The sequence below is a fragment of the Tauraco erythrolophus genome, chromosome 1, assembly GCF_009769465.1.
Source record: "Tauraco erythrolophus isolate bTauEry1 chromosome 1, bTauEry1.pri, whole genome shotgun sequence".
In the NCBI taxonomy this organism is placed as follows: domain Eukaryota; kingdom Metazoa; phylum Chordata; class Aves; order Musophagiformes; family Musophagidae; genus Tauraco; species Tauraco erythrolophus.
In genome coordinates, this window is record NC_141465.1 from 62,116,892 (window position 1) to 62,140,756 (window position 23,865).

At 39.7% G+C, this 23,865-nt stretch overlaps 1 protein-coding gene across 2 annotated transcripts in view; it reads left to right on the forward strand.

The window, feature by feature from the left end:
* The first annotated feature begins 1,068 nt into the window (after nucleotides 1-1,068).
* Nucleotides 1,069-23,865, forward strand: part of TMEM131 (transmembrane protein 131) — a 111,842-nt gene continuing 89,045 nt past the window's right edge. For both annotated transcript variants that reach the window (XM_086619283.1, XM_086619276.1), the window contains exons 1-2: nucleotides 1,069-1,213; nucleotides 22,114-22,175. In XM_086619283.1, coding sequence (XP_086475409.1) covers nucleotides 1,069-1,213; nucleotides 22,114-22,175 — 207 coding nt within the window. The remainder of the gene's footprint in view (nucleotides 1,214-22,113; nucleotides 22,176-23,865) is intronic.

The window sequence follows — 23,865 nt, forward strand, 5'->3', positions numbered from 1 at the left end:
CTCGGAACAACGTGCCTTCTCCCCCACTGCAAGTTTGCTTCACGTGTTTCACAAAGGCCCTGTGGGCACCCATGTTGCTGAAACAGACCGTGACAGGTATACACCCTCCCTCAACAGCGGCACACGCGTGGTATCACACCTACGCCCTAGCACAGGGCCTCACACTGCGCCTCGGGCGTGCCATACCTCGCTCTTCTCTGACTTTATTGCTGGTGAGGGTGCCACGCCATGGGCCGGGCCAGGCCGGCCCAGCAGCAGCGCTGGCAGTTTCCCTGCACTGGGAGGGCTACCGACATCCCTGCCCCGCATCCTCCTGCGGCGCAGCCCGGGGCGCCAGGCTAAGGCAAGGGAAAAGGACACAAACACCGAAGAGAAACGTTCCCACCGAGAGGCCTTCGCCGCAAGGCCCCGCCCACCATCGGAAGCGGACCTCCCACCGCCGCAGCTGGGGAGCGCCGGTCAGCCCTGCGCGCAGCCACCCTCCCGCCACCATCTTGAATACGGGCAGGAGAAGCCGCGATATCCTCCGCAGGGAAACAATAACAGCGACACCCCAACCCTTCAAGAGACAGGAAGAACAGACTCCTAAGGAGGCGGGATGTCCCCGCCGCGAACAGACAGCACCTGCAAAAGACCTAAAGTCATATTAAAAAAAAAAAAAAACAAAACCAAAAAAACCAAACTAAAACCCAAAACAACCCGCTCTCCGGACTCTGCCTCGGACGGGGGAAAAGGGTGCTTGCCCGCACTTAAAATGGCACCTCCTTCCGCCCTACCCGGTAGCCCCGCCCCGCGGCAGAGGGCGGTGCGGGCGCGGCCAAAGGGATGCCCGCCGCGTGAGCGCGCGCGCGCGCGCCCCCGCGGGGGCGGCAAAGCCTGCCTCCCTCCCTCCCTCCCTCCGCCGCCCGCCCGTGACACGCGCGTCAGGAGACGCAGCGCGCGGCGGGGCGCCCGCCCCCTCGTCCCCGCCCCCTGCCCTCCTCTCTCCCGCCCCGCACCGAGTTCCTCCGCGCGCGCGCCGCGGCCCGGCCGGAGACACGGCGGACCCGCACCGGCTGCGGCAGCGCGATGACGGCGCGGCGGGAGGCGGCGGCGGCCGGCTGCCCCAGCGTCCCCTTCCCTCGCGCCGGCGGCCGGGCGGCTGCCTGGCGGGGCGCGGCGCTGCGCTTCGCCCTGGCGGTCCTCTTCCATACGGCCCGGGCCGAGAAGGAAGGTGAGACCCAGATTTCCCTTCCTTTCTTGTCCTTCCCCCCCCCACCCCTCCTCTTCCTCCGGCGGCGGTTGTGGGGCCGTTGGCGGTCGCGGCCCGGGCGCTCCCCGGCGGCGGTCGCGGCGGGCGGGGGGAGCCGGTGGGGCTCCCGGGCTCGCCTCGCCTTCCCCCTCGGCGGGGCCGCCGGGTCCCGCTGCCCGCCGTGCGGCTGCCGCGCGGGGAGTCGCTGCCGCTGTCCGTGTCCTCCACCCCTCCCCCGCCCCGCCGCGGCTGCCGGGGTGCGCCGGCGGGCCTGCGGGTGGGGGGGTGTGTTGTGGCCGGGGGGAATCGTCGGCGTCGGGGCGAACGCGGTGGGGTTTCTCCTCCCTGACAGCGGTGGGGCTGGAGCTGCCCTTTAAAAAGCGGGGGGCGGGAGGGAAAAAAGGCTTTCTCGCGTTGAGCTGGTTTCCCTGCGGCAGGCTTCCAGCGGGAGACCGAGCCAAGCCAAACAGCCAGGCAAACCTGCCTGAGAAAGGGCAAAAATGCACGCGTGGAAGGGCCAGCGAGACCCCCTTCGCCTCTCCGAACTTTTGACAGGTGTCTGACGCTTTCGCGAGGTCGATGGCGTTTTCTCCAAACTTTAGTGAAAGTCAGATGGGGACTTTTTAACTTCTAGTGCCTTTGATTTTGGCACATTGTCTTTTCATTGTGGTTTAACAAGGGAAAAAAGCCCCGAGCGAAACACCTAAGCGTATTCCGTAGCATTGCTGAGAACGGCTTTCGGCCATTTCCAAGCTGCAGGCTCATGGTCTACTTAAAAGTGTGGCTATGTGGCAGTGTTAAAAAGCAGCAGATAAATGTGATGTGTTACAGAAGTAGGTGAAACAGATTTACTTCAGCTGACACGAGAATTTACTTTTGAAGCAAGTTGCTGCACTGGAGGAGGGTATATTGGAAGGAGATAAAAATTGATCTGGCCGGTTGAGGTCTGAGAGGATGAAACAGAGTAAGAATAAAAAAGAATAAGAAGGGTATGGAATAGGATTTTAGCGAGGAGGCTGTAGTCATGTATCCAGACCAGATTTGAGGGAAGAAACGCATCCTAATAATGCCTGCGTCGGAATAAATGTAGTAGATACGCCTTGCCTTTTCTAATGAAGGGCTCAATTTGGGTAGTTTCCTAGTAACTTGTTTTTACAAATACAATGATGTTGATACTAAGGTGATAAAAATCTCAATCAATTTTGTGTCACAGCCATTCTTATTCACTTGACTTTGTCTTCAGAGAATTTAACATTTAGAAAACTACGAAGAAGATACAGTATCCTTAGAGTAATGAGAATTCGTAAGTTGGGTCAGTTCAGTCTGTAGTGTCTTGAGATACTAAACAGTTCAAATGCTTCACAAATACCTGTATTTAATTCTAATTTTGATTGCATTCCTTTACAGGTAATAGCTTATATGAGTTTATAAGCTTTATCAGTGATGTTGTATACCGATATGATGGAATTGATTCATGCCCTAAAAGTTGTGACAGCTGGAGCTATGGTCTGGCTTTTTTCATTTGTGAAGAAGATACTGTTTTTTTTCTCTGTGGACTTCCTTGGCATTCCTAGATAAACAAAAGCAGGTTTAGATTCATAGAGTTTGAATGGATATGATTGAAGTCCTTCAGGAAAATTGAATAGTTTGTACTGATACCAGTTCCTTTTATTGGTACAGTCTATTACTGAAAACACTTCTGTCATTTTCAAAGAGTGAATTTGATTCTTGTATAGAACACAGATTTTTTTTTTTTTCATTTTTTTCTGATTTCTGACACTAGTTTTTCTTCCCAAGATTTCTGCTGCTTGAGTGTGGTCTATGAGTAGTGTATTTAAGCATACTAATAAGTCTTGGTTTGGTGTGGTATTTTTTGTTGTTTTTTTTTTTTAAATGAATCTTTTATGGATTCCTTAGAAGAATTTGTTGATGATCTGCATTTGTGGATCACACATTGAAAACTGTTGTCTTAGAGTCTTCGTTTTGCTGAGTGCAATGCCTGTTTATAGCCCTGGTTAAAAGAACAGTGGACTTTTAAAGGAAGACAAAGTTGAATAAGGACTTGTGAGATCCAGTCCCACTGATCTTAAATGACAATCTAAGTGCCAGTCTGCAAGGGGCAGTAACTGAACTTAGGTGAGGAAGGACCAGCTTGGACAATGGGCCTTTAGACCAAGGGAGGAGCTCAAAATGCAACGCTAGTTCAGAAGAAAGGAGGGGAGGGTTTTTCAGGCTCTATCTTTCAGTGCCATAGCATCTACCGGGTTGTGTCAAGTTAAACCTAGTAAGACACAGTTTTTAAAAAAATCTGGAAGTAAGAAAATAGCTAGGAATATCCTTTCCATCCCCCAAATGTGGACATACGTGTTTCACTACAGCTGCAGGAAGGAAGCTGTGGAGAGGGATTAGAACTGAGGTGGTGCGTTCTTGCTCCTGTACTATTTCTACACTGCTGAGTCGAAGGTGGCTGTAGTAAGACACAGTGCAGTATATATTCCAGAGAAGTTGCTACAGAAAAAAATTGATAGAATCAGGTGCTCAGGTGAACAATAGAAGCGAGAGAAGAATAGTTCAGAATATTACAAAATAAACTGAAAAATAAAGGTGGAGAACAGTTTCCCTCGTCCCTTGCGTGTGCAGGAGGAGAAATGGGGAAAGGTGGAGCTGATGCACAGAAGAGTAATGCTGGCTTCATGCTTCTATGGAGAAGGAGCAGCAAGCAGTTCTTCATGGAGCTGTCATGAATAGGAAGAAGGTGGATGGTGGAGTATTCCAGATTGGCATGACTGCTTCTAGTCCCCAAACTTAGTTAAAGAGTTTGAGGGTAAAAACATAACGTACACAGCTTTGCCATTTATCTAACAGCAAAAAGCAAAGCTGAAATCCTTTGCGTATATAAGCTGTAAATCAAACTCATGGGTAACAGTGGTATTGCTGTATACTCTGTCAGTGCTAGAGAAATAGAACTTGTGGAAAGTATCTGGTATCTGAACAAATATGAGAGCAAAGAAAACTGCATGTGGACTAGCCAAAAAAACTTAAACGTTTCAGACTAAACACTGAAGTGTGACATGTGACTTTCCCCCCCCCCTAGCTGGGTCTTCAGTGCCCATGTATTGCTGAGGAATGAGTAAGACTGAAAAGATTGTAAATTTTTTTTTCCATTTTTTTTCTTTTCTTTTTTTTTTTTTTCACTTAGGAAATCTGTGAACTCATAGCAAAAGAATGACATGGCGGGAAAAATATTCTGCATTCAGTCTCAAAGAGCCTCCTGCCATTTAGGAGGAGCAAAAATAACTTAAGAATTTCTTTTGCTAATACAATGATTTTCAGGCTTTTTGTAGGCTCATTCTTTCCTAGTGTAATTATCACATTCTGTATTGCCCCATGGATTGAGGACAACTTTCAGTTTGTATTTGAGCATATGTGTTTTTTGTTTTGGGTTTTCTTTGTTTTGAGGTTTGTTTTTATTTTTTAGGTTTTCATTTAGTGGGGACACACACACACACGCAACAGCCTTCTGGGTTTCAGTTTGAATGAAGCCATAGTAATGCCATAAGCCCCATGGTCAGTCAAATGTTGTGAAGACAAACGTCTAACATCAGCATGATTCTTTACCTGTTTACTGTTTTGTGTTTGTTTCTTTATTTATAGTCATTTGTATTGATTTATATTTTTTTTTAAAATCTTCATTTTATACAACATTGATTTTTAATTTTTTTTAAAATCACTTTTTATTTGAACAGTTGACTGAAAGCCTGTTGAGATTTTGATAGTTCTTTTACTTACCCATCTGCTCACAGGATTGGTGCAGTTGGAGTGAGGTTATGTCCTGGTTTCAGCTGGGATATGTAGTGCTATGTTTTCAGATTTAGCGTGAGAACAATACTGATACTACGCCGATGTTTTTAGTTGTTGCTGAGCAGTCAAGGACTGTCAGGATCCCATGCTCTACCATGTGCACAAGAAGATGGGAGGGAGCATAGCCAGGACAGCTAACTCAGACTGATCAATGGGATATTCCATACCCATGTTCAGTATATAAACTAGAGGAGTTGGCTGAGAGTGGTGCAATCACTGCTTGGGAACGGGCTGGGATTTGGTCAGTGGGTGGTGAGCAATCGTGTTGTGCATCATTCGTTTTGTATATTCTTTTATTATCATTTTTGTTGTTGTTATTATTATTATTTTTTTCTGTCTTATTAAACTATCTTCATCTCAACCTACAAGGTTTTTCTTCCGATTATCCTCCCCATCTCATTGCAGGGATGAGGAGTGAGCAAGCGACTGTGGTGCTTAGTTTCGGTTGGGGTTAAACCACAACAGGTTGATATTTAGGCTAGGTTCAATTCCTAACTGTAACTTTTGAAGTTACATCTTACTGCTGGATCTGGGAAAAATTCCTATTTAAACATCGAAGATCTGATACCGGATAGGTCAGTGAAATTGCGGAATGTTCTTTTTTTTTTTTTTTTTTTTTTTCCTAAAGCTTGACATAGTTTCTAGGATGTTAGCAGAGAATAAGAGAGTTACTGAGTGTAAATAATAGCTAAAATAATCACGGAAGAGTTGAAGAGAGTTGTTGTTGTTAAAACAGTGTGCTTGAGATGCTGGCGTTCTGGTTCTGTTTTTCTCGTTCTGTCTAATCTCAGGCAAGTAGCTTTTCCTTTTTGCTTTTTACTAATATCTAAAATGTCAATCCAAGATACTTCATATAACTATAGAAAGTAGATTAATGTTGGGAGGTGGTGTGGAGGAAAGCTTATATGTTTAAAATAATAATATAAAAAACCTCTTCACACATACTGCTTATTCGTCGTATCCTACTGTCAGAACTAATATAAAGCATGCTGTCATTTATTTTAATGCTGATGTTTTGACCCTGACTTAAATCAAAATGTGATCCAGAAAGAATGACCTTGATCAAACTGAAAACACCATAGCAGCTGAAGTAGCACATCAAAATCATGAACAGTCTGGGGAAAACAGTGAATAAAAGTTGACCATGCTGTCTCACTGTGTTTTTGAAACTGAAGTATGGGACAGCTGATTAGGTTTGCACTATTTCTTTGCTCTTGTGAATGATAAATATTAACCATGTGCTTGGATTGAAAGGTCTCATGCTTCTCTGCAGAATCTTTGGGCTAAATTAAATGTAAGGAAAAATTGTGATGCAGTGGACAGGAAGTAGAGACCCGTGTTCCCCTGACCTTCTGCGTAGTATTGAAATGGTTGCTGGTCCCTCCTCTGCATCTGCTTCTCCCTCACCAGTGTCCCGTTATATTGCACGTGTGAGGCAGACTGAGGTACCCTCACCTGTAGAGGTCGATTGAAGGATAATGTGCTGCAGACCAGGGCCTTGGATTGTAAACTCTTGAAGGAACTTGCTGTGTATTTGTATAGTGCCTAACATGATGAAGACCCTCCAGAGTCTGCTGAAGTCTATAGGCATTACTTTATTTACAGCTTTCAGTTGTGATTTTTGTGATTGATTATCGGTATTGCAGCATGATTTACTTTGAGTCATTTGGATACATTGGTGCATGTTAACTTTTCAGCTATTTGCAGTAAAGCTTGACATTTGCTGTGTGTCACTTTATGTCAAAACCTACCCAGTTTTACTCAAAGCAATATGTGTTATGATTCAATGGTTTGATTTAGTAAGTTTTATAAGTATAAAGAATCTTTCAAACTGTAAACTTGGTAAATTGCCTGGGAGTTTGACAGTGAATGGTGGATGTTGTGGTTCATGCATAACCAGCAGTAAAAGTTGTGTGACTGAAGCACGGGCTAGAACCAGTTTGGTTTGTTCCTGTGTTCGTGGGTTCAGCAAGAATAAATGTCAATAGAGATCCGTTTTATTTCTCTTGCTAGTAGCTGCTCTCTAGCATGGTGCCTCTTGACTTCGTCAGTCTACAGCATGAACTTAGCTGGGTGTAACAGGAGGTGCAAGAAGGTGTCTTTTTTCTCTGGAAAACAGCATTTGAAGTATATCTGTACGCTTCATGGCAATGAGTGGTGGTACTCAGAACTGGAGTAGGTAGTATCTTGAGCAGCCTACTCTGACCATACGGCTAGGCTGGAGGCCTCTGGGGTCACTTCCAGCTTGCGTTATTCTGTAGTTCCAAGAGGTGAGCACACCAGGTGCTTATTATGGAAGCAACTGATTCAGTCCATTCATCTGTGGTAGTCATCAAATTTGAGTTTGAACTACAGTTATTTTAAAAATCCTTTCTGTTTTCCAGAAAATTTTTATTAGTATTTCAGCATTTTTAATTATTAATACCACGATAGAGATTGCAGAATTTCTTCTTGCGTAGGGAGTATATCAGTCCATTGCTGGAGTGGCCTTTATTTTGTAATTGACTTGTTTGACATTAGTAATCTAGCTTGTTAATTTGGAAATAGGAACAAAGTCAAATTAGTTTGCTCACTGTCACCCACCTTTCTTATATGGAGGAATTGCTAACAAACAGTCCAGATATGGAGGCAGTAATTCTTGCCACCAATTCCCTTGCTTGTAAACTGAAAATGTAGATGTCTGATTTAGGAAATCAAAGGAACCATGAGAGTTAAAAGGGAGATATTTATCTTTCTAGTCATAAATATAGGCAAAGAATAATCTTATGTCAAATATGAGTTTGTTAGAGGCAGCTGGTAAAATTTTAACGTGTGATACAGGAATGCTGGGTATTTCTGTTTTCTGAACTGTCTACATGGACTTATTAGTGATTTACTGACTATAGCAAGGATGTGATGTGGCATCTGCATTTAACATCTGCATTTTAAATCTGTTTTTAACATTTTCTGATAAGCAGGCTTGGATGACTTACGCTCTGGAGTATTAAAAGGAATAAACCAGTATTGTGTGCACTCGTGTGCCCTCTTTCTTTTTAAAAACCTTGGTTGTGATGGGGAAATAGCAGAGAGCTCAATGATTGCAATGTAATTCCACTCTTTTTAAAGAAGAAAAAAATTTAGTTGTTTTACACTAGTTTGAGATTTTCTTGCTACACTTACCAGATCTAACTTCTCACTAAGACTATCATAGAGGCATTTTTAATACCTCTCCTTCTACTGCCTGACATGGATAGTACAAGTAGAGAACCATCCGAGAACAACTGGAGTTTTACTGTAGTTACTGAACTGATTAAGATACCTCAATGAAATTTAATGGAAGGAGATGTACAGGAAGTGAAACTATGTACATAACAGCTCCTGTCTATGTACTATGAGGTTACAAAATGTTACTGAATAGAACAGTTTAGCTGACTCTAATACAACATGCTTAGGTTTTTAAAGTTATTTGATAAATGTATCCATTAACTATTCTTCATAAAGCATAAACAACAATGTATTAAGGCTTATCTGAGGGTTTTTTTCAGTTGAACATCTAGATCTATGTTGGACTGTAGAGATTTGGTGTAACAGAATGTGCACAGACTTTTAAAAGTTACTTAAACTTAAAAAAATCCCAGAGAACCCTTGGTTATAAGGTTTTGTTAAAGTTATTTAAGTCAGGAAGTAGAGCTAATAGTGATGTTAAGTAGATTAAATCACCATTTGAGGGAGTGATGGTAGAATAGGAAATAAAGTTGTAGACAACCATGGTACTGATTTAAATAATTTGAAACACTTGTTTTCACTAAGTCTCTTCTATACCAATTGTTCATCAACTTGACTTTTTAGATCCATAGATCTGAAGTAAAATGAGGTCCTTGTAGAGGAGAGTGGTAGTGAAGAAAAAAATGTCGGGGAAAAGTTCTCAAAGAGGAGGTTTTTAAAGATGGAATTTTAGCTCTTGAAAACAGAAAGCTTTCTTCTTTCCTTACAGGCATACTCTATTGGAAACATCTCAAGGTAGTTTCCTTGGTGTGAAATTGGATGGCTTCAGCATAGTTTGATGTGACTGGCTTATGAAGTTTCTTTATTTTTGTAATAGATAAGCTGCAGACTGAAAATATCTGGCTCGGATGGAAGATGATAGAAGATACTGATACTGAGATAGAGTAAAGAAATCAGCTAGTTTTCATGACATCTGCTTCCACTAGGATATTTTTGGATCCCTCATTTGAGATGTCGATATAGTATGTTAAGTGAATTTAAAAACTGATTATCTGAAGCTTGTAAATAAATATGAAATCATCTAGCAATACAGAAAAAGTCTTAATGAATCAGTGGTTTACGCTGAAATACTGTACAGATATTTGCAGGTGGAATTTGTAGATAATGATTAAAACTATCCAGGCAACTAGATAAACTGTAAGGTGTTTGGTTTTGGTATATTCCCAGCAGTGGTTCATGCTCTACCTTGGAGGCTGGTTTACAAGGAGTTTGTCCTGGCTCTATTCTGGGACCTGTCCTGCTTAGTATCCTTGTCACTGATCTGGAGTTAGAGTGTACCAAATCTGGGGAGCAGTCAGTCTGCTCGTGGGCAGGGCTGCATTTCAGAGAGCTAAACAGGACAGAGCAATGAGCTGACGGGACCTGTGTGAAATCCAAAAAGGACAAATGGAGTCCTTCATATGGGACAGAATAACCACTTGAAGGGATGCAAGCTGGAAATCCTATACGTGAGTCAGCAATGTACCCTGGCAGCATACAGGAGTGTAGCCAGTGGACTGAACAAAGCGATTATTCCTGTTTGCTCGGTACTTAATAGACCACACCTAAACCGCTGCATCCAGTTTTGCTCTGTACCATCCGGTCCTGGAAGGCCACAAAGATGGTCGATGGGCACATGATCTATGAAGAGAGGCTGAGGGACCCGAGGGTGCATGGAGATGAGGCTTTGCAGGGACCTCGTGGCAGCTTGCCAATGTCAAAGTAGAGGTTATGAAGAAGATGGAGTCAGACTCTTCACAGAGATGCATAGCAGGAGCCCGAGAGATGATGTTTGTAAAGTGAAACAGAGAAAGTTTGTTTTGTACCAGGAGGTGCTGGTCTGTGATGATCCAAATAAGAAAGGCACTCAGACACTGTAAAATGTCATTGAAAATGCTATTTATTAGAGCTAATGCTATAAAGAGAATATAGTATAGATAATCTTATATCTGTTTTGACGCTGGGAACCCTGAGTTGTGCAGTGTCAAACAGGCTTCCAGTCTACGTGCAACATAATGTGCAGACCCTGTCCATAGACGGGTTTACCCCATGTTTTTGAGCTGTTGTTGGATTTCCTTGCAAGAAAATAACTATTAATGATTTCTACTATCAAGCAGAAAGGATGCTCACATGAGAACTTCTAGCTGCACTTTTAGATAAAGGCAGAGCCACCCAGGTGGCATGATTGCCGGTACCAAGTGGGAGCTGCCTGCAGGCTCCTCTGTTACATTTTGCTGGCTGAGCTCATCCTGCAGCACAGCAGCGGTGTGAAAGCCAGCCCATACATGCAGCACAGCACAGGCAGGAGCCTGCTCTGGTTAGCTCTCACGTGGATCACCGACTCCTCGATGTGTTACAGTCTTTGGGTCAGGATAACGACAGTGTTCTGGCTTGACATAATGAAACGGTATTTCACCATGAGGACAGTCAGGCATTGAAACAGATTCCCTAGAGACGCTGTAGAATCTCTGACCTTAGAGGCTTTCAAGGCCCAGCTAGACAAAAGACTAAGTAACATTGTCCAAATGCAGCATTCGCTGTGCTTCAGCAGAAGATTGAGCTAGATGACATCTTAAGGTCCACTCCACCCTGAATTGCTCTTTTTCTGTGTTACGAGTCTCCCTCATGATCTTAAAAACTTGGTTGGAAGTTGTGATAACTTTGTCACAACCGATGGGAATATCTGTAAGATAGAATTCTGGGTTTACGTGTAACTCAATGGTGAAATCAGTGTTACAGTAGTAGTAGTTTGGATAGAAGCAGAGTTGTAACTGGATCCAGGAAGTTTCCCGTGTTGCTGCATCACTAAAGAAATGTGATCATAGAATAAAAAAAAAAAGACCCTGTTGGCTGTTCCTTATTTCTATGGTCATGCATCACATAGGCTTTGTTTGTCCCCTAGTTTTTTTATTCTTTCTCTTGAAAAATTTGTTTCACCAGCAATGTTTGTATCCCATCTTTTGTGCAAAGGATAATATAGCTGTTAGTTTCCATCTTTGCTAGCTGCTGGTAATATGACAATAAATTGGATTGTGGTTGACATGTTAATATACAAGATGTATTAAAGCAATACCTAACAATCTGTGCAACTCATATATCTGAGGAAATGCTGAGAGATATGGATATGGAATGTTGCAAGTTTGACTGTTCCTTTCTTGCAGCAGGGGACATAAAGTACTTGATCCTTACTAGAAACCATTTCCTTCTCATATGTTTGCTTTGGTGTTCTGGACCTGTGTGTAACTTTAGACTGCACATTGCTGGCTCCACAGTCTGGAGGTACCAGAAATGACCATTATCTAATAAGACCCTTACTCCCACCCTTTCTGCTACTTAATTCAGTGATAGAAAGCACTGAAAATGCTCTTGCCCTCTAAGTCGTTGCTCCTAAATATAAGAAGATAAGGAAGGTGTGTGCATGGGGAACTTTTATGTTATGATATAGCTGCTTTTATAGTATCGTATACCTTGTCAGTTCCCTTTTATGTAGCTTTGGCTAAACTGTATCTGCCAAAATAATGAAATATGAACAAATTCTTTATTTTGAGGGGACCCCGATTATATCTGATGCCGAAGGAGAGATTGTTTTCATTGACAGAGACTGACTTCTCACAGGTGAAGTTACTCTGCTGATTAGTCCTTCTAAATATCATTATCTGATGGAGAAAAGACTGGAACAAACTTCCAGTTCGTCAGGTAAAATTCGTTTAGAGTTCCAGTGCTTGAAGAGTCCTATGAATTCTTCCTTTGATTACATTAGATTTCTCTAAGGAAAAGAACATTAGAGTAAGGAACTCAGAAATTGAATTAAAAATAATAATTTATTTAGCATTATTTAATTGTGCCTTAAAAGTACCTGTATTTGGAAAAATAATTCTAATGCTGAAGGGCCATTTAATTTATCAAAGGCGTGCATATTTAGGTTGAGAGTTGGTGCTAGGCATGTCAAAGTAGAAACAAAAGGTTTTTTTGAGTGAAGGTGATTGACTTGTCTTAGTTAAGGGGCAACTTAGTGACGTGAAGTGGTTGCAATCTTTAAACTAGAATTAGGTGTCTCTCCAAAACATATTCTGTAACTAAGCCTAAGGATTTGGAATTATTGGTGTCAACCTAGGTCATCATAGCAGTTTCTGAAAGCTTGTGACCGGAAGAGGTTTTTATCTACTTCTGAGAGGTAACCGCTTCCAAGATATATTGGGCAGGTGAATTGAATTTCTGCAGTTAAACATACTTAAGCATTTCATTTTCATGTGCCTGCTTCCACCATTAATTTCTTATTATTTTTTTCAGATTTCCCCCCCCAAACTGGAATTCCCCTGTTTTGTTTCATTCTTCTTGCCCTATATTTTATCTTCCTTTAAAACCTGCTGCAGTTGTTCTCCACCCTTTTTTTTTTTTTTTCCTGGCTTTATCAGACATTGCAGCCGGCTTTTTCCTGCTGGTCTGTGTTGCCATATGGCAAGTCAAGACAATCAATAAGTAGCATTACTGCCACATCATTAATACTAGGGCTTTAACGTAAGGCTTTTCCTACCTTTTTTTGACCTTTGATCATTACATTTATAGACTTCCTATGGTAGCTGATTAAGCATTATCTTTCTGCTCTTTTACTTGTCCTCCAGGCTTAATAGGTGTTTCTAGTGGACACTTTGAGTAACAGTTGCCATGAGAATGGAGAGGGTGGAGATATTGTCTCCTCCCCTCAATGATTCTTCTCTCCAGTTGTAATTTAGTCTTAACTAAGTTGCAAGTGTTATGCAGCAAGATCTAAATTAATATGTTGTCCAAGTTCCTTTGTTGTTCTATAAATTCATGCAGTTTCACTCGTATAAGTGACTAAAAAAAAAGGAGGAGGGGACTGAGGGCGGGGAGGAGAGCAGAACTCTGACACTCAGGCCACTGTTTTTCTGTGTCATAACATGGATTGAGGATTGAAAACTGAGCAGTGTCCACAGAGCGCAAGCTGTAGCTCTTATCTGATTGCATTCACATTGCCATTAAGACATTTAGATGTTGGGAGGTATCTGTCTGGTGTTGTCGTCTTCCTGTTCCGTGGGGTTTTTTGGAAACTGAAAATCCCATCCTTCCTCTTTTCTACAGCGTAGAGAACAATTCTTGCTCTTTGTGTAGGTTTATTAAAGTCATTAATCAGCCTGGATGTACCTTTTAAGTAGATCTTTACACTGTGTTGGCACAATCCATTTTTTTTGAGTAAGTGGGTTTCGTGGATCTGTTGAGTGGCTAATTTCTCAAGAGTGAGAGTTTGGAAGAATGACATTAATGGTACTAGTTACAATTAGGGTCAGTTAATGCATTGTTCTTCTGAGGCTGCAGAATCTACAAGCTGATTTGTTTCTTGTAAACTACATATTAAATGTTTCTGCATGCTGAAAAGGTTAGAATTCCAGTAAGTCCATGTTATCTGTGCACACATCAATTTGCAGTGCTACACGAGTAGTAAAACTTATTGCCACAATTAGAAGTTTCTGATCTAAAATTTGAGAACTGAAGTGTGATGAAGATTTAAGAAGTTTAAGTTAGGACCAGCTGCTGCGTTCCTTCTCTCTCATTGCAGGACAGGTTATCTTGAGGCTCCTTCTGATTAATTTTATGTCTGTACAAGCTCAATAACAGCAAATTTATGGATGTATAAGCTAATTTAGCATATTGAAATTTTAAAATATTTAAAATTGGCATCATTAGAAAGAATAAAAAGCCACGATTTGTATGGCCCAAAGACAGAAAAAAGGATGCTATTTGCAGATGTTGGATTTCTCTTTAACTTCCTTTTAAATTTTACCCTCTGTTTACGTGATTTATGAGAAATTTCCATGAGTGTCAGAACTATTGTTCTCGTTGGCTTAAAAATAGTGTGCACTAAAGTATTTCTCCAGATGAGAGAATTTTTTCTTCTTTTTTTTTTCTTAAATATTTAAAAATAAGTTTTCTCATTCATACCCCTCTATGAAATCTTCATGAAAAAACAGAATTGGATAATATTTCCTGAGAAGCGTTTTGGAGCCAGCAATTAAATGTCTTTGGAGGAACAAGTGAAATTATTGAAATATTTAAAAGTAAAGCACCAACTTAAAGCAAATGTTTCTTAATAGATATTTTAAAGCATCTAGCAACTTTTAAAGTAGTATTTGATTTTTATTTTATAATGGGAAGTTTTATTATATTTATTTCTACCATCTGAAATAGACCATTTTGGTCAATGGTCGATAACTTTTTAAACTCTTATTACAAAAAAGTCAGATTAAAATAAAAATTGCTCTAGCTGAAGTGGACAAATATGCAAATTTATGTAAGGTGGAAATACAGGCTGAGTACAGGGTAAGCATCTGAGAGTAAAGGTATTTGAATAATATGCGATTCTTTTTTCTGTCCATCTAAAATAATCTAAAGTAATTTTCTTAGAAAAATAAATCAAAGCAGACTGCTAGGTGTAGTACATGTTACTTTCAGTGAGCTTTTTTGTTTCTCGGTATGTTTCTATAGTTTTATTGCAAGGATATATCTATTACACAACACATCCAATCGGTGCAAACTCCATAAAAGAAACCTTCAAGCAGTGGCACCGCCTTCTGAAGTGTGAAACAAATGTTGTGAGCCAGATGTGTGAACTGTGTCTTCGGGACGGAGACTCACTTTCTTCCTTTCTCAGACTAAGCAGGAGCTTCATTGTCTGTCTGAGGCCTGTGTTCTAAATCAGGATTGTGCTATCACTTTCTGTTTTGTGGCTGGCTTTCAAAACTGAATTGATCACTGAATTCCTAAAAATCTGCATCAGCCTTAACTAAGGGGAAAAGAGATGAGTGGATGAACGCAATGCAACAGCTGTCCTTACCAGGCAAGGGCCTTGTTGTGTAAAGAAGCTCGTCTTGTATTGAATGAAAAACTTAGCAAAGGATTATATGTGGACTTAGTTGGGTAAGAGTGTATACACTCAAATTTGTGCTGTTATGTGCAGTAAAATACAAATTATTTGACCTTTTTTCCCCCCTCACTGTGGAATAGTCAGTTGTGCCCTCAGGTATTGCAGTGCAAGTGATCTTCTGTCTCTGTTTAGCTTGTATTAACTTGGGCATAGGTTGGTGCATTTGAACTTATTTGAGTCTGTGTTGGGTAAAGCCCCAAAACTTTTTTTTCTATAATCAATAGTACAAAATGAGTTTTTTAATGGAAATTATATCTTTTTGTTATTTAGCTTAATATGTTGCTTTTTCGTTTCTCATGATTAAAGTGCATTATCTGGGAATGTTTCTCTTTCAACTCTCTAATTTGTAAACAGAAAATAAAAATTGGGCAAGCTGGCTTTTTGAGGGATGGTAATTAGGGGTTTTAATAAAGAAAAAAGAATTAATATATTTCTGTCTAAAAAGACTTCAAAGTGAGTTGTTTTTGCATGTGATCATTACTGCTTTGTGTGTATTTACTGTCTTGACTGTGACGGCTTTTCGTGAGGTCTGTTGAAAAAGTTATTAATTTCCCTTCATTATGGACTACTGGAAAAGAAACAAGCGAATTGGCTATGTAAGTGCAAGAGGACTTACCCGGAAAGGAAGCCTGCTGGCTGGTGATTCTCTCTTGGAGCCTCTTGCCCAAGATTTGCTGGCTTGTAAGAGGATAATCTTTTACATTTCCAGTGAACAGTCACCTATTTCAATTTAGGCAGAAATTCAGATTGATAGCTACACCAACTTGCCCATCTTGAAGAATAGGCCTTTCTTTAAACAGCTTTTATTGTATTGAAGACTGAACTGGGATGTGTTTCTTGAGGCTCACCAGACTTTTGTATTCTTGAAGTTGATAAAAATGGTTGCTTGCATTACAGCATAATACTGTTTTTCTTCATCTGTGTGGTATTTAATTTTTTACAACGTAATTTTCCTTTCGTAGTACTGTTATTTTATTTTTCTGTATCCATGTGCCTGTATTTCACATGCTGCTCAGTTTTCCACTGTTCAGGATGATTGAAATTGTGTGATTGCACATAAGCAGTTAATTCATAGCCAAAACTTTAAAACCAACTCATCCAGTTTTAGTTGTGCTGTTTAACCGGTAGTGATACAAATGCTGTAATTACAATTACATAGACAGAGTGAATGACATTTAGCACATTGTAATTGGCTCATGTGGTTATAGTTACCTTGAAGTGAGCTTAGTCATTAAGGCAAGGAGTTAGAAACTGGACTTTTAAAGAGCTTAGCGTAAATTAGGAGAGATTTAAATAATCAATATGGCTCTGTTTTGGTAAGTTAGGACACTATTTCCAGAATTTGGAGAAAATTCATAGTCTGGATGATACCAGATTGTACAAATACAGCTTAGAAGAAAATTAGAAAATTGGTTTAGACGAGTTAAGGGAGAAAACAGTTCTTACAAGCATGTAAGATGATATGTAATGATGATTAACATAAAAAGAAATGGAAGCACTGTGTTGTAGAGCAGCTGCTCCAAAACTAAGTAATATTTCAGAATAGTGTGTGTATAAGCATGTATGCCAGAATATACATTCCTATTAAAATGAAAACATTGACAGTGGCTAAATGAAAGAAAAATTTGCAAAGCCATCTTAAAAATCAGATCTCAAGTCAGAAGTAGGCCTCAGAATGTGTGAACCATGGAGAATTTTTTTTTATCGTTGCATACCCAGAGTCCTGGCATATTCAGTGGTCTCACATTACATGCAAATTTATTCTGTGATGTGTAGTTCAGGCACATCTAAAGACTGGTGTTGACTAAAATGATTTTGATGTTAAGTTCCAGTTTACTTTGGAGAATTATAGGATTTTAAAGTTTTCTTCTTGTTACTTGATGCTTTATAGGTCTATGCTTTTCTTGTTTTAAGCTGAAATATAGAAGGCTTGGACCAGAGACAATTAAAATAGTGACGTGTTTGAGCAAAATTTAGCTGCTAGATATATAAACTTGTGAGATGCTGCTGCTTAAGCTTTGAGGAATTTAAGTGAATTTGGTATCTCTTTAGGTCACTGTTGTTTCAATTTTTATTACTTTAGGTGTTTACCATCAATCACTATGATGTTGTTGTAAAGGGCAGGGGAATGCGTTTAGAAATGTACTGGTAATACTGACTAGGTAGTGTTTTTACGGTTCCAGAAAGCTGTTTGGGGGGCAGGGGTTATGGCTGTGGTGGTGGTTTTTGTTTTGCCCTTTTTTAAAGAGTTTGGAAAAGCTTAGAAAATGCTCTCTGTAGAAAAAGTTGTTTGGAGCAAGTGGAAAGACCTACATTCTTAGTCTTCTGATATCTTTTTTGAGCTTTTCATAGAAAAGCTGGCTTAAGTGAAGAAGTTGCATTTTAAAGGCTGTAAAATGACAACAAACAGCAAATGAAACTTACAGTGTTTTTAGCATTTGCTGTTGCTTATATCAGTTCCGTTAATAGTGACCTGCTGTCTGAAAAGAGGAAACCAGCATGTGCAAGCTAGAAGCCGGAAAAATTTGACCCTGAAATCACTTAATACTCTAGTAGAGAGGGTGACCGAAATTGTCACGGATTCTCATGGATCTGATAAATTTGCTGCTTGCGGGTGGTTGAAAGGAAATAGGTTTCTCCTGGGAGGGATCTGTGTATACCTCTTCGAAGAAAATACTCAGTTTGGCATGGGTGATGAGGAAAGGAGACTGTGATTCTTCTGGCCTTGAAATCTATGGATATGAATCTTCATCCTTTTCCTTCTTTGGGCTGTGAACATGCTAATAGCATTTAAAGTTTGACTAATAGCTTGTAATCAGCCTTCGGGGCTTCAATTGCCTGTAGGGTCAGGAAGAAATTATTTTCTGAATGTGTAATTTGGCTTCTTGGCTGCTGATTTGTGCAGTGGCAGATCACGCAGTGACTGCTGATGCTTCCTACCCCGAATGTTGTGTTGTGCTCCTCTCGTAGCAGTTGCCAGTCATGTAGCAGAGGTGACTGAAATGGCACAGTCAGCAATTCTTAGTATGCTGCAGTTTACTATTCCACAGTATTAAAGTATTGGCTACGGTATTGGACTGGTAATGGAGCACGATGGTATTAGCCCGGACTCTGGGAGGAAGTTTTTCCAGGAGAAATTGTTAGGGACTTTGCAGAAACAGTCATCTTCCTCTGTAGCACGGGGAATGGTTCACCTAATAAAGCATGCCCAGGTGATCTCATACTTAATTGCTTTCAGAATCTTTTGGCATTGGTAATAACCTATTCGGTATTGGTGACATACATATTTTGTGTAAAAGGACAGAAAAGGCTGTTTTTGGACTTGCACTGCAGAAGTTTGTGAACTTACTTAGCTCAGGTACCGCAAGTGCAAGTGGTGATCAACTGCTGCTAATTCCAGAATGGGCAAATACTTTGAGGAAGCATTCTGCTCTTTGGGCGCTGTCTGCATTTCACTTTGAAGAAGCCTTTGTCCTCTCTGCGGTCTGTATTGGACAGTTTGAGAGCTGCTCTTACAGAGATTTTGGTGATTCTTTATGACTTGTCAGTGGAGCTTTTTTAAAATGTAGTTGGCTTTGCCTCATTTGAATGAGATGACTCGTTGCTTCATCCGGCATCGTGTCTGAGAATTCAGTTCCAAAAACAAGCTTTCGTCTCATGAAGGTGTAGATATTTACTTCTCATTTCCTCGCTTTGATGAAATAACTGATAAAGTAGAAACAAAGGCTTGAAAGTTAGTCTAAAACAAAGTAAAAGGTGTAGCTGCAGAAACTTCGTCGCAGTCTGAGTTGCGATGCGACTGCGAGATGGCGAGCAGCCAAGCTTTGCAGTGCGGCTGACTTCACCTGGCACTAACTGTCATCTGCTCTCTGAAAACATTTCTTAAATGATACAGTGATGAATGGCACTTCTATTTAACAGTGTCATCCACTCAGAGTGTTCTGTGACATCTGTTGCGTTGTTCGTAAGGTGCAGTGAAGATGAAATAACTGCAGAGTGGCTGAGAAGGCGTTTGGGGTTTACAGAAGGGCTACCTGCATTCAAGCTGCTTGGATAGGCGGCTTTGCCAAGTTTTTGAGCTTCAGTGTGTGTTATCCTTTTGGAAGAATTGTTGCTACCTTCTGCTCTTTGTACCTACAGTGTATAATATTTAAAACAGGAGAAAAAAGCCTTATGAAAACATTAAGAATTTGTAGTTTTTATGTAAAAACATACATTTGAAGCAATAACCTTTTGTATTTTACTGGTTTATGATAGATAATGAATATAAAAAGCTGTTTTCTTGTGAATTTTTTGTTTGTGCCTGATGTCACAGTCAAGTTCTGTGTATTTTTTGTTTCCAGAGCAGAAAACTAAGAAACAAAAGAATGTCAAAAAGCCCAACCTCAGATGTGCAATTCTTTTTAAATGTTAGGAAGGTGTGCTCTTGTTGATAGATTGTTTTGTCAAATTGTGTTTGTTAAACTTGCAATAAATCAAATACATGAGAAAACATAATTTCTTACATATCAGCTAGTCTGTAACTTTTTTTTTTTTTTTTTTTGCATAGAGGATAGGCATGACATTTCTATGAAATTGTGATTAACTGTCATACTTTGTTTTTTAACCTAACATGTCAAAGCTTCATTTTCTTACTTCTCATGCTGTGCTTCACTTAGAGATTTTTGAGTGGTTTTAAAGACAAAGTTAAACAGTGACTTGAATGTCTTACATATGTATTGCCAGTTAAATTGGCAAGAATTAACTCATTCGTTGCTTCTAGGATTAAACTTTAAACTGATAGACCTATTCCAGAAATTTAAGTTTTAAAAGCCCAAATCTTCATAAGCTCTAGAATTTGATCTTGTAACAGCTGTTTAAATGCTGTTTTGTTTCCATTTCTTTTTTCTTTTTTTAATCTCTTGCCCTATGTTCTGTATAGTTCTTCAATATAAATGATTGGTCAAACTCCCAGTTCTTGGATTAAGGATGATTTTTCTTTGTTTTGAAAATCATTAAAGTGATAACAATAAATACACACACAAAAAATATTTCTAAGATATTGCTGACATGACTGAGTAGTACCGCTCATGCTACTGTTAATATCGCAGGACGTGCATATTGTTTATAATCTGACCTCACCTTCCCCTTTGTGGTGATTTTTACACTTCCACATGAGCTGGGCTGCTTCCTCAGCTGATGTCAGTAAGCGTTAGAATTCTGAGGTATGGTGGCTTGGAAAGTAATTGTATAAAATTCCGTTGTTTGGAGATTTTGGGTGGTTGATTTTTTTGTGTGTGTGTGTGTGTATACCTAAAGAGAACTTTTGAGGTGACAGCAGCAGTCTTTGTTTTATGTTAACTTTTACTTTTGACCATAAGAAAGCAAGGTTGTGGAATTTGTGCCTTTTAGGAGAAGGTGTCAAAATATGAGGGGAGTCAGGGATGCAGAATGTGCTGTACAAGCAGTGATATGTTAAGTAGCAGATTGAATTTTGGGTGCTGAAGTGTCACTAAAGCAGTCAGTGAGGAAATGCTTGGGACAATTATGTGTCAAAAATAGTGTTTCTCTGTGATAGGTGCCTTTGCTCCTGTCTGCCAAGAGTGCTTTTTTTTTTTTTTTTTTACTTTCTGAAAGTAATACCTGTCACTTTTTCTTTTAAAACATCATAGAGACAAGTGGCAATGTTGGTGGCCTTATGATAATTGTTCTTGTTAGAACACTGATCTTCAAAGTAGGAGATGAAGGTTGAAATGTCTTTTTTCAGACTGAGATGCAAATTCCTTCTTCCAGACATGCATACTATGCTTCTGTGTGTTGGGAAATCTTTAACTTCTTCCTGTTGAAGTTGTTCCTCTTTGTGGAAAGAGGGGTGTATTCTCACTCTCTAAACTTCATCTAGCTCAATGGTAAAGGCAGTCATGGAAAATGGTGGTAGAGTAGGGGAGGAGTTACTTATAGGTTTGGGGTTTTTTTAATAAAATTTTCTGCTTTGAGGTTGTTACTGTATTTTATCCTAAAGACCTACTCTTTTTGGTGTGTGTGTGTGAATAGTCTTGGGGAGTAAAATTTAGACTCTTGGAACTTTCGTCTTTAACTCATGTTCATTCTTGTACAGATTATTATATTTTACAGGAAGGGCAATGCCCTGATTTCTTTGTCTTTAAAAGAAAGTAGCATTCCCTACATTTTGAGAGGAATTGAAGAACAATTGCCTGGCCAAACATTTAGAGGAAATGAGTGGAGGAGGAATGTTTAATTTGGGGATCCTATATGTGACTGAGGCATGAGCTTTCCATCAAGTTTAGTCATATGGTGCAAACACTCCTAAACTGTTTCAGAATTTATGTTACTGTCAAGATGGGGAGAGTTGTTGCCACGTTGATGTTTAGGGAGCAGTGTGAACAAGGCTTTCCAGATGCACAGTTAAGATTTTAGGTATATAAATGAAACTGAAATTCTGTTTGTAAGAATTGGAATTCATTGTGGGCATAGATGCATTAAATTCAGTGGTTTAGATACCCCGTCAGTCATATTTGTTAAAGTACTGAGTTAGCTTGGTTACAGCCAATCTTTTTAGAGAACCTAGAAGAAAATGTTCAATTTAGAGTTAAACATTTTTATGCTAAAATCTGATTTGTGAAGTGTGATACTTACTAATAGGAACATCTTGGAATTTGAACTCTCAGAGGAAAATTAGCATCACAGATTTGTGTTTGGTATTTCGCTGTTTTGGGTTGTCATAGCTCTATCTACAAAAGGTAGGTACAGCAAATGTTAGATGTTTAAGTTGCTCTTTTTAATTTAATAACAAAATGTTTTCCTGTTAAGTAACTTAGTCTTTTGCTTTTCTTCACAGCTTTCATCCAGTCGGATGGCATAATAGAAATGCTACGTTTTGATGAAGGAGACCTATTGCAGGTATGTAGTCAGAGTAAATCCTCTGAACTAGCTATGTTTCCTCTTCTCGTTAATAGGTGCTTTTTGAAACTCATGGGTGATTGGATTTTTGAAAATAAGCAAGCATCAAACTTAAGTCTAAAAAACTTTTGGACCTTCTAGAGTTATTTTCAACAGTATGCTTTGATGTGTCCTGAGATTCTGGTTCCCTGATCTTTTGTGTTGAGAAACTAGTGGAGTTTGTCACAGGTTCTGTCTGGCCTGTTTGTGCAGGGTTGTGTTTTTCCTCAAAAAAAAACCTGGGGAATGCTTTGTTTTTAAGACTTCTATGTAGAATTGGGATGCAATGGGATAGCACAGCTACAGGGATTGAGAAGTGTTGCAAGATTCCCAAATGTAAAGGTAGCCCTTGGGCCTGAGTTGCCACTGGATTTAAAGAAAGTTCAAATTACTACAGCGAGGTGGTTGCTGTTGCAATTACAGATTTTTCAGGTATAATGTTGCCATTCTTGTCAGCTTTCTTTTGGCATAAGTCAAAACAGACGAAATGTTAACGTTAAAGAATGTGTGCTGGTGGTAGTAGCTGGGATGAAGGACATAGCAACGCAGCTTGATACTTTAGAGCTACGTAGTTCTGAAGTTCTATTGACTAGAAATTTGTATGCGTGCATTTTGTGGATTGTATTTATGTTGAGAATATCTTTTGTTAAAATTCCTCAATGATGTAAGTCCTAGTTAGTTGAGAGGGAGGAGAGGAGAAAGAAGAAAGCAATTAATTGTTTAAATGATTAGAACATATGGCACGTGACTTTTTTAAACTTCATTAGTTACCAGTGCATTGCTTGATTTACAATTCCTACCTCCTGTCTAATCTGGAAGAGGCAACAAATGTAAAAGCTCTATAGTTCTGGGCTTGTGATAATAGTGTTTGAGGTGTGCAAAGATGTTTTTCCCCAACCTACCTAAGTTGTTTGGATTTTTTTGTTTGTTGTGAGTTTTGGGTTGGGTTTTTTTTCCCCTTCTTCCACTACTTGATCCTTAATGTAAATCAAGAATAACTTGTTACAGATTTTAGGATTATAGTGTACAAGGATAAGATCCTTCAAAATTATCTAAACTGATGATAGAAAAAGTTGTAGTTAAAATTAAACGAACAACATGAAAAAGAAAACAATCCCTAACAACAACAACAAACCAACAAAAAAAACCCCACCAAACAAGCAAACAAAAAAGCCCCAGGTTCTTCACTAAACAGTTGTTTAAATGTCATGTGCTAAACACATTCTCATAATAGAAGTCTATGTAGGCTTATTTTTGGACATACAGAATAGAATGGTGAAAGTTTTCCATATACTGGTTATGGTCTCAATTACTGCAGTTTTTGACTCAAAATATTTCTTTAACTTGCATGGAGAATGCTATATGTCAGTATAAATATAAGAGAAAAAAAATCACTGGGCTTAGTTTCTTTTCTTCTACGTGCTCTACTAGAATATATTTTGTTTGACAAGAGCAGTTTAATAAAAATGACAGGCAGGTGTTGGCCCAATTTTTAAGATAAATGAATTTGACTACATCATTTTTATCTACATTTTAGGTGTTTGTTTTTTTTTTTCCCCCGGGATTCTTTTTTTTTAAAAACAATAATTAATTTCAGATTTGTAAGATTAAATTTATCTTATTTATTTTAGCACTATATTAATCACTGTAG